Consider the following 17,532-nt stretch of genomic DNA (forward strand, 5'->3'; position numbering starts at 1 on the left):
ATTAAATTTGTAGTTCTAGTGTTGACCTCTTTGATATCTGCCTCAATTCTGCAACCACTTACTTGACATCTTTATCTGGAAGCACAGTAATAAAATGGTTAAATGCACAGACTCTAGTCAGACTGCCTCGGTTAAAATCCCACCTCTACCATTTATGAACTGAACAGCCTTAGAGACCTTCATCTGTAAAACAGGTGCTGCTTCACCTATAAAACAGGAATACAAATGGAATCTACAACTCATTGATAGGCTGCAATAATTAAGCTAGATAATATCTAATTGATCTAAAGCACTTAGAACACTGCCTGTCACATAGAAGACACTCAATAAAGCTCAAGTATATTCATTATCTATTAAAATATTTATCTGTAACTTCAAATACAGCACATTCAAAACCAAAACATGTCATCTCTTAATAACTCCCTTCCTAGAATTCCTCACTTCATTCTAGCCAGAGACCTTACAGTCGCCTTGGACAACATGGAATGTGTAAAGCAGCAGTCCCCCCAATGTTTTTGGCACCAGGAACTGGCTTCATGGAAGATAATTTTTCCACAGACCAGGGGTGGGAGGTATGGCTTTGGGGTGAAACTGTTCCACCTCAGGTCACCAAGCATTAGTTTAGATTCTTATAAGCAGTGCACAACCTAGATCCCTCACATGCACAGTTCACAATAGGATTTGTGCTCCTATAAGAATCTAATGCTGCTGCTGATCTAATAGCAGGCAGAAGTCAGGCAGTAATGCTTGCTCGCCTACCACTCACTTCCTGCTGTGCAGCCAGTTCCTAACGGGCCACAGACGAGTACAGGTCTACAGCCCAGGGGTTGGAGACCCCTGATGTAAAGAATTCTTCCTTCTCAAGTCAATGTATTCCTTCCAATTCTGAACACCTCCACTTTAGATGAGATCCTCTGTACCTGGGCTACAACCACTTTGTCCTCACTGGACTCCTGATCTATACTCTTCCTTACACACAACCATCCTTCACACTGCTACTACAACTAACTCCCTAACCAAGGCAGCAAACACAGAAAATGAAAAATTTTTAAAGTTTACCATTTACAGTAGTATAAAAATATAAAGTACATACTGTGCAGGCAAAAGAAGAAAGAATAAGTTTATTTTCTTAATGCATTGGAATAATTCAATATCTACTTTGGGAGAAAAAAGTCTAAAAGATGCACAAGAGCTATAGAAAGAAAAGAATCAATCCTTAAAAAGTCAGGATAGAAGAGCTGGATAACTCAAAACTGTGAAGATTCAATTCTTCCCAAAATCATCTAAAGATTAAATGTAATCACAAACACACAACAGTATTCCTTGTTGAACTTAAAAATGGATACACTCTTAAAGAAGACAAAAAGGTACTAGCACTATCAAATAGGTAGCCTTAATGTAACTCTATACTACTTATGACTATGTAGAACAAGAACCAGAATAAAGAAATAGATCAAAGGAATGAAATAGAGGACCCAGAACAGACTCAAACATCTGTGGACACTCAACATATGAGAGGGTGGGTAATGCACAGATAAAAGGAGAAACAATAGAACTTAAATAAATAAATGATACTGAAACAATTGGTTATCTACAGAGAAAAACATAAAATAAAATTGGACCCCTTCTGATACCGTAACAAAAAATAATAACAGTCAACTCTAGATGAATTATAGACCTAAATGTAAAAGGTAAAACCATGAAACTTTTAGAAGAAAATATAGGAGAATATCTAAATAGCTTCAGAGTAAGAAAAGACTTCTTAAACAATAAGAACACAGACCAAAAGGAATGGACTAATAAATTTTAAACCAGAATTTATCTTCATCAAAAGATACCACAAAAGAAAATGAAAAGATAAGCCACCATTGAGAGAAGATATTTGCAACGTGTATAATATCTAAGGATTAGGATATGTAAGACACATAACATATGGCCACAAATAAATGATTAAAATAAAAAAAAAAAAAACAGAAAAATAGACAAATGACCTGAGAAGCCATTTTACAAAAAAAGTAAAATCCAAATAGCCAATAGATCTATTTTAAAAAGCTCAACCTCATTAATGATTACAGAAACACAACTAAGGCCGGGCACAGTGGCTCACATCTGTAATCCCAGTACTTTGGGAGGCCAAGGCAGGTGGATCACTTGAGGTCAGAAGTTCGAGACCAGCCTGGGCAACACGGTGAAACAACATCTCTACTAAAAATATAAAAAATTGACTAGGCACCGTGGCTTACACCTGTAATCCCAGCACTTTGGGAGGCTGAGGCGGGTGGATCATGAGGTCAGGAGATTGAGATCATCCTGGCCAACATGGTGAAACTCCATCTCTACTAAAAAAACAAAAATTAGCTGGGTGTGGTGGTGCACGCCTGTAATCCCACCTACTTGAGAGGCTGAGGCAGGAGAATCACTTGAACCCGGGAGTCAGAGGTTGTAGTGAGACAAGATCGCGCCACTGCACTCCAGGCTGGCAACAGAGTGAGACTCCCTCTCAAAAAAAAAAAATTAGCCAGGTGTGGTGGCACACGCCCGTGATCCCAGGTACCCGGGAGGCTGAGGCAGGAGAATCCTTTGAACACGAGAGGCAAAGGTTGCAGTGAGCCGAGATCCCGCCACTGCACTCCAGCCTGGGCGACAAGGTGAGAGCCTGTCTCAAGAAAAAAAAAAAAAAAAAAGAAATGTAAATTAAAACTAAAACAAAATACCATCATCACTAACAGACTTGCAAAAACTTAAGTCTGGCCATATCAAGTGCTGGCAGAAATGGAAAACAACAAATACACACATCCATTACTGGCGAGAATGCACACTACTACATCCATTTGTGAAAAGAAATTGGTGTTACCTAATAAAGTTTGAACGTACCCAGATATGTTACCCAGTAATTCAACTCCCAGGTTCATATTCTAGAATAATTCTTACACATGTGCACCGGAAAACATGTTTAAAATATTCATAGCAGGAATGTCCATGAAAGCAAAACATTGGGAAAAATTCAAAACTCTATTAATAATAAAACAAATAAATTGTAGCAAATTCTAAAAATGACCAGAGTTATTTACACCCATTAACACGAATAAATTCAAAGCGTAATGCTGAGAAAAAGATGTAAATCTCAGAAGAACACAAACAGTATAAGTTCAACAGATAAAGTTCAAAACACGGCTAAACAAGACAAAACACTGTTTAAAGACATACTTAATAGATGATACATTAACTAATAAAAGTAAGGAAATGACTCACAAAAGTCAAGATAAAGGTTACTTCTTGGGAGTTATGATTGAAAACATGGCAGTTTCTAGGGTCTTGACAATGTTATACTTCTTACACTGGGTGGCAGATGTTTAAGTGTTTATTATTTAAACTGTATGTGTTTTATAAACGCTAATGTATGTTTAATATATTTCACAATAAAACCAATAAAGGGGAAAAAGAATGAGTGTAAGAATGAAATTAAGAAGAGAGGATTTTTAAAAGTCTGGCTGGGAAGGCAAGAAAAAACACAGGACAATAGCTAACAGGGGTACAGGGGGCTGATTAGACCCAGGTATGTTTAAATACCAATGAAAAGGTTCCAGGGGAGTTGGAGAGGTTGGAAATATGGAATGAGGAAATAATTTCTAGAAAAAGGTTTCTAAGAAGATCCAGGGGGATAAGATTCAGAGAAATGGGAAAAAAGGATACTTCTTCCACGTTAACTTGAGGGAACAAAGAAAGAAGCAAGGACTTAATATGCTCACCTCCCTTCAACAAAGTGCAATTCCGTGAAAGCCAGGTACTGTAGCCCTTAGAACAGTGCTAATGGGCAGGGAAAAGAGGCAAGGACTGTGTCAGGCAACTTCACAAAGTGCATTGATTCTCTGAGAAGAACACATAGTTAACAAATACTCAAAAATCACCTATTAGCTAACTTCACAAATACTGAAATCACTTATTAGAAAAGTTCCCATTAAAGTATTATTCTTAAGGAGACAGACACACAAAAAACCCTTCAAAAAGCCATCCTCCTGAAACTATTCCAAACAACTGAAAAGAAGGGACTTCTTCCTAACCCATTTTATGAGGCCAGCACCATCCTGATACCAAAACCTGGCAGAGATACAACAAAAAAAGAAAACTTCAGGTCAATATCCATGATGAACATCAATGCAAAAATCCTCAATAAAATACTGGGCAAACCGAATCCAGCAGCACATCAAAAAGCTTATCCACCATGATCAAGTGGGCTTCATCCCCGGATGCAAGGCTGGTTCAACATACGTAAATCAATAAATATAATTCATCACATAAACAGAACTAAAAACAAAAACCACATGATTTTCTCAATAGACACAGAAAAGGTCCTCAATAAAATTCAACATCCCTTCATGTTAAAAACTCTCAATAAACTAAGTATTGATGGAACAGACCTCAAAATAGTAAGGGCCATTTATGACAAACCCACAGCCCATATCATACTGAATGAGCAAAAGCTGGAAGCATTCCCCTTGAAAACGGGCACAAGCCAAGGATGCCCTCTCTCCCCACTCCTATTCCACACAGTATTGGAAGTTCTGGTCAGGGCAATCAGGCAAGAGAAAAAAATAAAGCGTATTCAAATAGAAAGAGAGGAAGTGAAACTGTCTCTGTTTGCAGATGACATGATCCTATTTCTAGACAACCCCATCGCCTCAGCCCAAAAACTTCTTAACCTAATAAGCAACTTCAGCAAACTCTCAGGGTACAAAATCAATGTGCAAAAATCACAAGCATTCCTATACACCAACAATAGACAAACTGAGAGCCAAATCATGAATGAACTCCCATTTACAATTGCCACAAAAAGAATAAAATACCTAGGAAAACAGCTAACAAGGGAAGTGAAGGACCTCTTCGAGGAGAACTACAAACCACTGCCCAAGGAAATAAGAGAGGAAACAAACAAATGGTAAAACATTCCATGCCCATGGAAAGGAAGAATCAATATCATGAAAATGACCATACTGCCCAAAGTAATTTATAGATTCAATACTATTCCCATTAAACTACCATTGACATTCTTCATAGAATTAGAAAAAAAAAAACTTTAAAATTCATATGAAACCAAAAAAGAGCCCATATAGCCAAGACAATCCTAAGCAAAAAGAACAAAACTGGAGGCATCACGCTACCCAACTTCAAACTATACTACAAGGCTACAGTAACCAAAACTTCATAGGACTGGTGTAAAAACAGACACATAGATCAAGGAAACAGAATAGAGAACTCAGAAATAAGAACGCACATCTACAAAAATCCAATCTTCAACAAACCTGACAAAAACATGCAATGAGGAGAGGATTCCCTACTTGATAAATGGTGCTGGGAAAACTGGCTAGCCTTATGCAGAAAATTGAAACTGGACCCCCTCCTTACATCTTATACAAAAATTAACTCAAGATGGATTAAAGACTTAAATGTAAAGCCCAAAACTTCAAAAACCCTAGATGAAAACCTAGGCAATACCATTCAGGACATAGGCACAGGCAAAGACTTCATGATGAAAACATCAAAAGCAATTTCGACAAAAGCAAAAATTGACAAATAGAATCTAATTAAACTAAAGGGCTTCTGCACAGCAAAAGAAACTATCATCAGAGTGAACAGACAACCTATAGAATGGGAGAAAATTTTTGGAATCTATCCACATGACAAAGGTCTAATATCCAGAATCTATAAGGAATTTAAACAGATTTATTGGAAAACAAACAAACAACCCCATTAAAAAGTGGGTAAAGCACATGGACACTTCTCAAAAGACATTTATGCGGCAAAAAAAATATGAAAAAAAGTTCAACATCACTGAACATTAGAGAAATGCAAGCCAAAACCACAATGAGGTACCATCTCACACCAGTCAGAATGGCGATTATTAAAAGTCAGCAAACAACAGATGCTGGCGAGGCTGTGGAGAAATAGAAATACTTTTACACTGTTGGTGGGAATGTAAATTAATTAAACCATTGTGGAAGACAGTGTGGCGATTTCTCAAAGACCTAGAACCAGAAATGCCATTTGATCCAGCAATCCCATTGCTGGGTATATCCCCAAAGGAATATAAATCATTCTATTAAAAAGACACATGTACACATATGTTCACTGCAGCACTATTCACAATAGCAAAGACATGGAATCAACCCAAATGCCCATCAGTGACAGACTGGATAAAGAAATTGTGGGGCATATACACCATGGAATACTACACAGCCATAAAAAGAAATGAGATCACGTCCTTTGCAAGGACACAGATGGAGCTGGAAGCCGTTATCAGCACCAAACTAATACAGGAACAGAAAACCAAACACCACATGTTCTCACTTATAAGTGGGAGCTGGACAATGAGAACACATGGACACAGGGAGGAGAACAACACACAGTTGGGCCTGTTAGGGGGCGGGGCAAGGGAGAGCATCAGGACAAATAGCTAATGCATATAGGGCTTAATACCTAGGTGATGGGTTGATAGGTGCAGCAAACCACCATGGCACATGTTTGCCTATGTAACAAACTTGCACATCCTGTATATGTACCCCAGAACTTAAATTTAATTTAAAAATAAAAAATAAAAAAGTATCTTTCTTTATCAAATTCAAAACAGTATAATCTTAAAAGTCCAACTCATACTTTTTTAATATAAACTAAATATCTATATTGATATTTTTAAAAAGCTAATCTTCTGGTATCAATTCTTACTTTGCTTATATCAAATAGGAAAAAATCAATTTCTACTTACTTAATTGAGTTTCTAAAGTGGTCTTCAGCTGGATTTTTTACAGTGCAACTGTTCAGGAGCCATAAATCTGCATCGGATGCATTTTCTATTAAAAAAATGAACACAAAAAAGAAGTAAGTAGCACATTTAATCATTCAAAAATATCCAATGGCACTGGGATTGCTGTGGTAGGGGAGAGAAAAACAGTGGAGTCAAATGAACAGGCAATTACAACACAGTAGAAAATTGCTACAACATGGAAATATTTGTGAACAATAAATATAAAAATGTACAATCTATGCTATATCTTTTCACTTAAAATGTAATGATGATAAGCATTCTTTTATTTTCAATGTTTGACAGTACTATTTAATAATTTCCACAAACTACAGTGAAACTTGCCCTAATCTTACGTCTGAGTATCAAACTAATTTCACCTTTGTGGATTATGTGTTAAGCTTTTTCAGGCACAGAGTGTACACTGAATATTCTTCAGCTTGAGAAATTCTTAAAAACATAACTTGTCTGCCTTGAAACTTAATGATTTACCTCAAAGTGGGCCTTTTATTCCTATTACCATTTTGATTAAATATTGTTATATACTATAATAAAATCACTGGCAATGCAACAAATAATCCAAACCCATCATATTTATTATATGAATTTTTTAATACCTAAAGTTGCTACTATTCCACCTGCCTCTTGCATACTTCAGATGCCTGAAAGGATCTTACACATTAAAATAGGATTACCATAAAGAAAGGAAAACCAAAATTGAAAACTGCAGCACCTTCAACAGTATCTGTATAAGAACAGAAGCTAAGATCAAATGACATGAAGAACTAAGAGAACATACAGATGTCTATGTGTAGATTCTCCACCTAGGAAGGAAGATTCAAATAAGAGCACTAGGTGAGAGGACTGGTAAGCACATCAGAGTTTCTGGTAACTTGTCACACACACAAACAATTCTACCGGCTGGGTGTGGTGGCTCACTCCGGTAATCCCAGCACTTTGGGAGGCTGAGGCAGGTGGATCATGAGGTCCGGAGTTCAAGACCAGCTGGGCCAAGATGGTGAAACCCCATCTCTAAGAAAAATACAAAAATTAGCCGGGTGTGGTGGCAGGCATGCCTGTACTCTCAGCTACTCAGGAGGCTGAGGCAGAGAATTGCTTGAACCCAGGAGGCAGAGGTTGCAGTGAACCGAGATCATTATGCCACTGCCTTCCAGTCTGCACGACAGAGCAACACTATGTCTAAAAAAAAAAACAAACAAACAAACAAAAATTCTCCTGGTATTTTATTATAAACACAGCAAAAAAAAAATTTTTTTTTTTTTTTTTTGAGACGCAGTCTTGCTCTGTCACCCAGGCTGGAGTGTAGCGGCACGATTATCCGCTCACTGCAACCTCTGTCTCTTGGGTTCACGCCATTTTCCTGCCTCAGCCTCCGGAGTAGCTAGGATTACAGGTGCCCGCCACCATGCCCAGCTAAAAAAAAATATATATATATATATAGAAACAATGAAAGGCATGGAAACTACATATACTATTTATCAGCTGAATACTATGATCCTTGCTCACATGACTCATTTCTTGCATTCATTTCCTCTACCTCCAGACCATAGCCTAATTTCCCACCCAGCAGCCAGAGTGCCTTATATAAAACACAAATCAATTATGTCACTTCCCTATCAACTCAGAAAAGATTATTCACCTACTTCCTGTTAGTATCCTCCAAATTATTCCCAATGCCACGTGAGTGATATTCCTCTACTATCAATCTGATCCTAGTACTCTTTCTTCTATGAAGTCCTGTAACAGACTGTGTGTAGACAATTCTTGTACACTGAAAATCATTCATTTTTTTGGCCTGTCTTTATTACTATTTAAGAGATACTGAATACAACATTTTTATCTGCTGCTCCTTGAACATTCAAATCCCAGCAGAGTGATGGGCACAGAGTAGACATTCAAATTGGCATAGAACACTAAACAATATGCAAGTAGGTAAAGGGTGAGGGGAGGATGACAGAGGGGCAATGTGTGGGACCACATGCATATGGCGCTTCCCCAGTCTCCTAAAGCTTGGAAGGCCATATTGATCTTTAGAAATAAGCTTCAAGAAATAAGCTTCACTGTTATATTTAACAAAGATTTAGGACTGAGACTCACACCTTACTCGTAACTATATCCCCAGCACTTATTACAGTGCCTGCTACATGGGAGATACTCCTTAAATATTTACTGAACGAATGTTGAATTTCAAATGACAACGCAATACTATGAGAACCGTATTATGCAGATAAGAAAATGTCAAGATGTCTGCTAGCTAATGATAAAAAAATCCAGCAATTGTTAGTTTATTTCAAAACAAATAAATAAGGGCTGGGTGCGGGTGCTCGCGCCTGCAATCCCAGCACTTTGGGAGGCCGAGGCGGGTGGATCACCTGAGGTTAGGAGTTCGAGACCAGGCTGGCCAACATGATGAAACCCCGTCTCTACTAATAATATGAAAAATTAGCCGGGCGTGGGGGCGGGTACCTGTAATCCCAGCTACTCAGGAGGCTGAGGCAGAAGAATTGCTTGAACTCAGGAGGTGGAGGTTACAGTGAGCCAAGATCGTGCCACCGTACTCCAGCCTGGGCAACAAGAGCAAAACTCTGTCTCAAAATAAATAAATAATCCCAATGACAGAACTATCTGTACCAGATGCCAGCTTTATATCCCGGCACATTCTTCTACCCAGTTATTTTCAAGTCATTAGACAACTCTTACCATAGCACCTCTCAAGGAGAAGTATGGCAATGAATAAATAATGCAAATTATTGTACTTTGGAATTTTGCCAACGTTGGCTTTCAAAATAAAGGGAAAACATGTGCTGTATAATGACATTTCAGTCAACGATGGACCACATATATGACAGTTGATACACGAGAGTATAATGTGGCTTAAAAATTCCTATCACTTAGTATTTACTGCAGAATACTTTTCATCACTATTTTAATGTACTCCTTCTACTTATTTAAAAAAAAAAAAAAAGAAAAAGAAAAAAGTTGGCCAGATGCAGTGGCTCACACCTGTAATCCCAGCACTTTGGGAGGCCGAGGTGGCTGGATCATGAGGTCAGGAGTTCAAGACTAGCCCGGACAAGATGGTGAAATCCCATCTCTACTAAAAATACAAAAATTAGCCAGGTGCGGTGGCAGGCGCCTGTAATCCCAGCTACTCGGGAGGCTGAGGCAGAAGAATTGCTTGAACCTGGGGGACAGAGGTTACAGTGAGCTGAGATCACACCACTGCACTCCAGCCTGGGTGACAGAGTGAGACTCTGTCTCACACACACACAAAAAAAAAATTTTAACTGTAAAATAACCTCAGGAAGGTCCTCCAGGAGGTAGGTATTCCAGAAGAAGGTAAGGCATTGTTATCATAGGAGATGACAGCTCCATGCATGTTATTGCCCCTGAAGATCTTCCAGTGGGACAAGATGTGTTGCTGGAAGACAGTGATATTGATGATCCTGCCCTTTGTAGGCCTAGACTCATGTGTGTGTTTGTGTCTTAGCTTTTAACAAACACATTTAAAAAGTAAAAATAAATAAATAAATTTTTTTATTTATTTTTATTTATTTATTTATTTGAGACAGAGTCTCACTCTGTCACCAGGCTAGAGTACAGTGGCGCAATCTCGGCTCACTGCAACCTCCGCCTCCCGGGCCCAAGTGATTCTCCTGCCTCAGCCGCCCGAGTAGCTGGGACTACAGGCATCTGCCGCCACACCTGGCTAACTTTTTGTATTTTTAGTACAGACGGGGTTTCACCATGTTGGCCAGACCTCGTGATCCACCTGCCTCAGCCTCCCAAAGTGCTAGGATTACAGGCGTGAGCCACCGCGCCTGGCCATAAGTAAATAAAATTTAATTTTAAACGCTTAAACAATAAGGAAATATTTTTGTTCAGCTGTACAATATGCTTGTGTTTTAAGTGTTATTACAAGAGTGTGAAAACGTTTTCAAAAATTAAAAGGTTTATAAAGTAAAAATATTATAGTAAGCTAAGGTTAATTTATTATTATGAAAGAAAAATATTTTGTATAAATTTAGTGTAGCCTAAGTGTACAGTGTTTATAAAGTCTACGGTAGGGTGCAGGGTATGTCCTAGGCCTTCACATTCACTCACCACCCACTCACTGACTCACCCAGAGCAACTTCCAGTCCTGCAAGCTCCATTCACAGTAAGTGTCTTAGACAGGTGCACCATTTTAAATTTTTCATACTATATTTTTACTGTACCTTTTCTATGTTTAGATGCTCCACAGTGCCTATGGTATTCAATACAGCAATATACTGTATAGGTATGTAGCCTGGGAGCAATAGGCTATACCATATAATGGCCTAGATATGTCATAGGCTGTACAATCTAGGTTTGTGTGGGTACACTTGATGATGTTCGCATGATAACAAAATAGCCTGACACATTTCTCAGAACAAATTCCTATCCTTAAGCAACACGTGACTGTACTGTACTTGATGCAGTAACCTCAATCATTAGGAATTCTGTGAATATGTCAAAATGCCAAAAAAAATACATAATCTTTTAGGAAACCCCCCACCCAACAAATATCCCTTTCCCATTGAACACAGGAGATTCTTTGTTTTTTTTTTGTTTTTGTTTTTGTTTTTGCTTTGAGATGGAGTCTCGCTCTGTTGCCCAGGCTAGAGTGCAGTGGCACGATCTCGGCTTACTGCAAGCTCTGCCTCCCGGGTTCATCATGCCATTCTCCTGCCTCAGCCTCCCGAGTAGCTGGGACTACAGGCGCCCGCCACCACACCCGGCTAATTTTTTTTTGTATTTTTAGTAGAGATGGGGTTTCACCGTGTTAGCCAGGATGGTCTCAATCTCCTGACCTTGTGATCCGCCTACCTCAGCCTCCCAAAGTGCTGGGATTAAAGGCGTGAGCCACCACGCCCAGCCAGGAGATTCTTAATTATTTCTGAACTCTATCGGTTTTGTATTAGGACATCTTATTTAGTATTATCAAAAGATAATTCCTCTTAGAGGCATAAATCAGTCAATCAACAAACAATAGGCAATCAGGATTCACTATGTGCCAGGCTGTACTCTGGGTACTGGGGATACGGCTGTGAATAGAATCTCTACCCTCAGGGAGTTTACAGTCTTAAAGTCTGTTTGATTTTAAAAAATTAAAAATAAATTAAAAAAAAAAAAAGCAGGCCAGGCACGGTGGCTTGTGCCTGTAATTCCAGCACTCTAGGAGGCAGAGGCGGGCAAATCACTTGAGGTCAGGAGTTCAAGACCAGCCTGACCAACATGGCAAAATCCTGTCTTTGTATTTTGTAAAAATACAAAAATTAGCCAGGCATGGTGGCGCATGCCTATAGTCCCAGCTACTCGGGAGGCTGAGGCAGGAAAATCGCTTGATCCCAGAAGGCAGAGGTTGCAGTGAACTCTGATCGCACCACTGCACTCCAGCCTGGGTGACACAGCAAGATTCTGTCTCAAAAAACGAAGGGAAAAAAAGAGGGAATAATTAATTATGTCAAATGCTAAGAATTCAAGACAGATATCTGTATAAATGTTAATATTGTTAACAAAAAGATAATACTCTATACTTTTCCTTTCTCAAATCAGAATATTTGCTAGCTCTGAGCCAACCCAAAATCACCCAGCAGAGGCTTATTTATGAAATAACACAGAAAACAAACTCACTAAAAATGAAAAGTGAGAAGGAAAACTGTCTATGGCTATTTGCCAATAAATAATGGTGATTCCATGTGGCTTACCCCCTTATGCACACATTTCTGGGCTTCTAAGATGCCACCAACTATGAGAAACACCATCAACTTTGTAAAAACTCTTCCAGAGGGGTAGAAGTTACATGCAAGTTCTAATCAATTTTAAGATACATCCCAATTTCATACATTAATTTGGATAAGTGGAGATGGAATAAATAATAAAATAAATGTACAAACACACTACCGCTTTTAGATGATGTGGTTATCAGAGCAAATACCTGCTAAGAGGTTAACACCTTCTGATCTTGCCTTAGAACATTCATGCCAGGTCCTCCAGTGCCTTAGAAGGAGAAGCAATATTAGAGAAGAGCACTGAGGGAAAGAAGGGCCAGGAAGATGGACAAGAGTGGACCAGGGAAGGGAAAGGTAGGAAGAAGGCACCAACTTAGAGAGTGCCCAAGAAAGAACTCCACCTACTTCGAGATCTGAGCATTAGAACCCCTTAGAGTGCTCGTAACCTCTGATATGCAGCTGAAAACCATCTGCACATAAGCCAAATATCGCCAATGCCAAAGTTGGGATATCAGATCTATTTTGGAAGGCTGCAAACTTCAGGCTAGCCAGATGGAATCTAGATTTCAATATCTTATTATTTACAGTCTGTTGTTGTTGTTGTTTGAGACAAAGTCTCACCGTGTCACCCAGGCTGGAGGGCAGTGGCATACAGTCTTTCTTTATTACAAACAGTACTGCAATGAGTAGCAATGTACACATGTCATTTTTATGTTTCTCAGATTACTTTTGGAATCAAGTCCAAAAAGGGAATGTGGGGTCAGAGGATAAATTCTCATGAAATCCGATTACATACTATAAAATTCTTCTTCACAAAGGTGTGCCACTTTGCACTCCCATGAGCAAGGCATGTGAGTGCCCTTTACCTGCAGCCTTGACCCTGGAGTCTGCTATGAAACCTTTGGACTTCTGCCTATCTGGTGAAAAACAACAGTGAGGGTGTAACACGCATTTTTCTTATTATGAGTGAGCTGGGCACCTTTTCACGCAGAAGGGCCCCTTCGCAGTTTTTTTTTTTTTTTTTCCTGTTTTTCATCTTTTCATCTGTACCTATTTTTTGCCCATTTTTCTATCAGGCTAATAGTTATTTTCATCTCAAATTTTAATTTACTCATACACATACACCACAGAGGATATCAATCCTATCTGTATCTATGATAGAAGTCACAATATTTTTTCCAGTTTGTCATTTTACTTTTTTACAGTTTCTTCATACTTTTTTATTTCTAAAATATCAAATGTGTCACCCTTTTCTGTTATTGCTGATGGATTTTCAGTCATTATTAGAACATTTCCTCTATTCCCAAATTACTAAGTAATTCACCCATGTTTTCTTCTAATACACATATGGTTTTGCATTTATATCTCGGATCTATTAGGAATTTATCCTGATATACATTGATCTCGCATAATTTTAAAATGCAAAACAAAATGAGATCCTATATTCTCATATCAAAATAGAACATATTAAGAAGTGCGATACTATCCAGTGCAAGCAAAAGCATAGGAAAACTGGCAACCTCTCCCTCTGTTGATGGCAGGCTACGCTGATGAAACTCTTTGGAAGGCAAAGTAGAAAAAACTATCAAACATATATATACACGTCAGAATTTCTCCTACATATGCTTGTAGGATACTTACATCACATACCCATACACACGTACACACACGCACGCACACACACACACAAACATATATAAATAAGTAATTCTCATTGAAGATTATTGACAAGGCAAAAAACATAAAAAGCCTACATATCCACTATGAGGAGACTGGTTAAATAAATTATGGGACTGCAGCTGAAATATCATGCCTGTTTAGAAAGCAACATAAATCTCTAAGTGCCAATTTGTAACAATCTCTGTGATATTATCAGGTGAAACAAAGCAAGGTATAGAAGAATATGTCTAGTATCTACTTTGTGTTTTACAAAGGAAAAAGAAAAAAGGGAAATTCTGTTCTCAGCAAAGAAAATGGATGGAAGTATACATGAAAAACTGGTTTGCCCTTGAAAGCAAGATAAAGGTTCAGTAGGCTCCAATATTGTATTCGTGTGCATCTTTTATATTCTTTTTTTTTAAACTTGCATGAATACTACTTTTATAATTTTTTAATGCTTAATCCTGAGAAGGGACACATGAATATTTAATTTATATCTATCTGTACTGTTTGAATTGTTAAAAACATGCATTGCCCTTTTTTCCCTCAAAAAACTTATCAACGCTTTTTAAATGTTTATAAGTTTCCCTTTCCATACAGCTTGGAATCAATAGCTTCCTTTTATTTTAAGGTGAGAACATAAACTATTTTCCTGCTGTGATCCATAAGAAAAACAGTGACCTGATATACATTTTCCAAGGGACTTTTCCCTTGCCTGCTAAAAGCTTTTGGACTCACTGAACCAAGAAAATAACAGTCACCAACAAGAGAAATAAACTATTGTTTTAATTGAAACACTTTACTTTCCAAACTATTTCTTTATATACAGAAAACTTATTTTTAAATCCAGGGTAATAAAAATCTGATTAGTAATAATGATAATAGCTAACATTATTGAGTACCTATTATATATCCAGCAATAAACTTGGCCTGTCACATTCATTTTTGCATGTAATCCTCCCATGTTGACCTTCATTTTTATTCCAATTTTATAGAGGAGGAATCTAAGGTCTAAAAAAGAAAAGTAACTTGCCTAGAATCACACAATGAGAGGGTGGGCAGGGATTACAAACTCAGACAAACTGACTCCAGAGACTGTGAATTTAAGGAAATTATAATGGCTCATTAGTGGCTCTTTGCCTATTGATCAAAAAACAATGTAGACAATATCTAAAAACTAAAATAAGTAATATTACATGGCCTTGCAGTTGTCTCATGATATTTCTAAGACTAATAATCGGGCTTCAAAAGCAGCTGTTCTGCTATTTTCAAAATTTCTAAGATCTTGAACATGTCATGTCTTGGCCTTTGGTAATGAGCAGGAGACATGGAAGCAAAGGGAGATTAATAATGAATGCAGGACTATTACCCTAAAGCACAGGCAGACTCTCACAACCACCAATCTGCCCTTCCCCCTGCAGGCTTCTGCATAATGGTGGCATTATAGAAGAGACAGCATGGTTCACATCAACACTATTCAGGAGAACAAACCTTTATCTTACACAACTGTTCCATTTGAAAATCAACCCAAGAAACAACACGAAACAATAAAAGGAGTCTATTCATGGATTTAAGTAAGGAGGGTATGGAGGTTGATACAATAAAAATTCAGTAAGAACAAAACAAAGAGAGAAAAGAGTTTGATTGTCTTGAACCCAAAAGCATTTTTTGAGAGTTTCTTTACCACAGAACTCTGGAAGACAAGTCAAGTCCAAACATTTTAAGTGTGCAGTATGTTTACCCATACCCAGAGGGTTTATTTACATAATACAAATCATTGACTGCCCACTAAAAACTGAGAATAGAGTATGCTTTAATAAGAGAATTCAAAAGCACCCTTAAGGTACAACTTGAAAAATAACTTCTTAAAACCAATGAAAATGGTCAGCGCGGTGGCTCATGCCTGTAATCCCAGTACTCTGGGAGGCCAAGGCAGGCGGATCACGAGATCAGGAGTTCAAGACCAGCTTCACCAACATGGTGAAACCCCGTCTCTACTAAAAATACAAAAATTAGCTGGGTGTGGTGGCGCATGCCTGTAATCCCAGCTACTCGGGAGGCTGACAGAAGAATCACTTGAACACGGGAGGCAGAGGTTGCAGTGAGCCGAGATCGCACCACGGCACTCCAGCCTGAGCGGCAGAGCGAGACTCCAACTCAAAAAAACAAAAAGACAACAAAATAAAAATTCTGGTCAATAGATTAATTTTTTTCTTTACATTTCATTTATTTTTCTTTATTTGGACTTACACAATGCTCAACATGGAGTAACCATGTTTTCAAAATCTGTTTTCTAAAAGGAATAAAAGTGATTCATGATAAAGTATTCTCCTTTAGCCAGCGAGGGTTGGAGCACTGGGAAAACGAGCAGAAAAGGGGGGAAAAGGGAGGAAAGAGTAGAGGAGAAATGAAAGGAAGACATTGACAAAGAGTACCTATGCTCCCGTTCTGAAATTCTCAAGAGTATGAACTGGTCCTTTGTATAGTGGTGGTGTCTGTAGAGTGAGTCTCTGACTAAAGGAAACAGAAGCTACTAGGAAGAAGCAGCTATTCTCGGAGATTAGTTATATAATGAGTTTGTTCTCTTAAAATAGTCCCCCTGAGTGCTTCATAGAAATAAGATGAGGAAACCAAGGGTCAGCTTGAAGTCTGTTGATTATATGAAAGACGATTTTTCTTTTAAATGAAAAATAATAGCTGGCAAAGCTCTACCACTAACTATTGAAAATTAATTATAGCTATTACCCCATAGCTAAGTAGGCCTGGTCACAGTCAAAATCAGGTACAAGACAGACGTTGTGCTTACCATGTAGAAAAGAACATTATTAATATTCCCCGTCCTCATTCCAAATTAAATTGCTCTATTGATTTTGACATATAATTATTTCAGAAGTTACTGCATCTAGAGAATCCCTAGGCCGGGCGCGGTGGTTCACGCCTATAATCCCAGCACTTTAGGAGGTTGAGGCAGGCGGATCATGACGTCAGGGGATCAAGACCATCATGACCAACATGGTGAAACCCTGTCACTACTAAAAATACAAAAATTAGCTGGGCATGGTGGCGCGTGTTTGTAATCCCAGCTACTTGGGAGGAGAATCGCTTGAACCAGGGAGTCGGAGGTTGCAGTGAGCTGAGATCGCGCCACTGCACTCCAGCCTGGTGACAGAGTGAGACTCCGTCTCAAAAAAAAAAAAAAAAAAAAAAGAATCTCTAATAAGATATATATTTCTGTAGGTTAAAAGAAGTTTTATAAACCAGGAGCCTATATAAACACCAAAAGATCTTTACAGGGCCCTTCAT

At 38.3% G+C, this 17,532-nt stretch overlaps 1 protein-coding gene across 7 annotated transcripts in view; it reads right to left on the reverse strand.

Annotated features, from left to right (window-relative positions):
- Nucleotides 1-17,532, reverse strand: part of CDKAL1 (CDK5 regulatory subunit associated protein 1 like 1) — a 759,164-nt gene that overhangs the window by 639,212 nt on the left and 102,420 nt on the right. For all 7 annotated transcript variants that reach the window (XM_063632136.1, XM_063632135.1, XM_063632137.1 and 4 more), the window contains exon 5: nt 6,761-6,845. In XM_063632136.1, the coding sequence (XP_063488206.1) occupies nt 6,761-6,845 (85 nt within the window). The remainder of the gene's footprint in view (nt 1-6,760; nt 6,846-17,532) is intronic.

Source organism: Symphalangus syndactylus, chromosome 23, assembly GCF_028878055.3.
Source record: "Symphalangus syndactylus isolate Jambi chromosome 23, NHGRI_mSymSyn1-v2.1_pri, whole genome shotgun sequence".
NCBI classification, from domain to species: Eukaryota; Metazoa; Chordata; class Mammalia; order Primates; family Hylobatidae; genus Symphalangus; species Symphalangus syndactylus.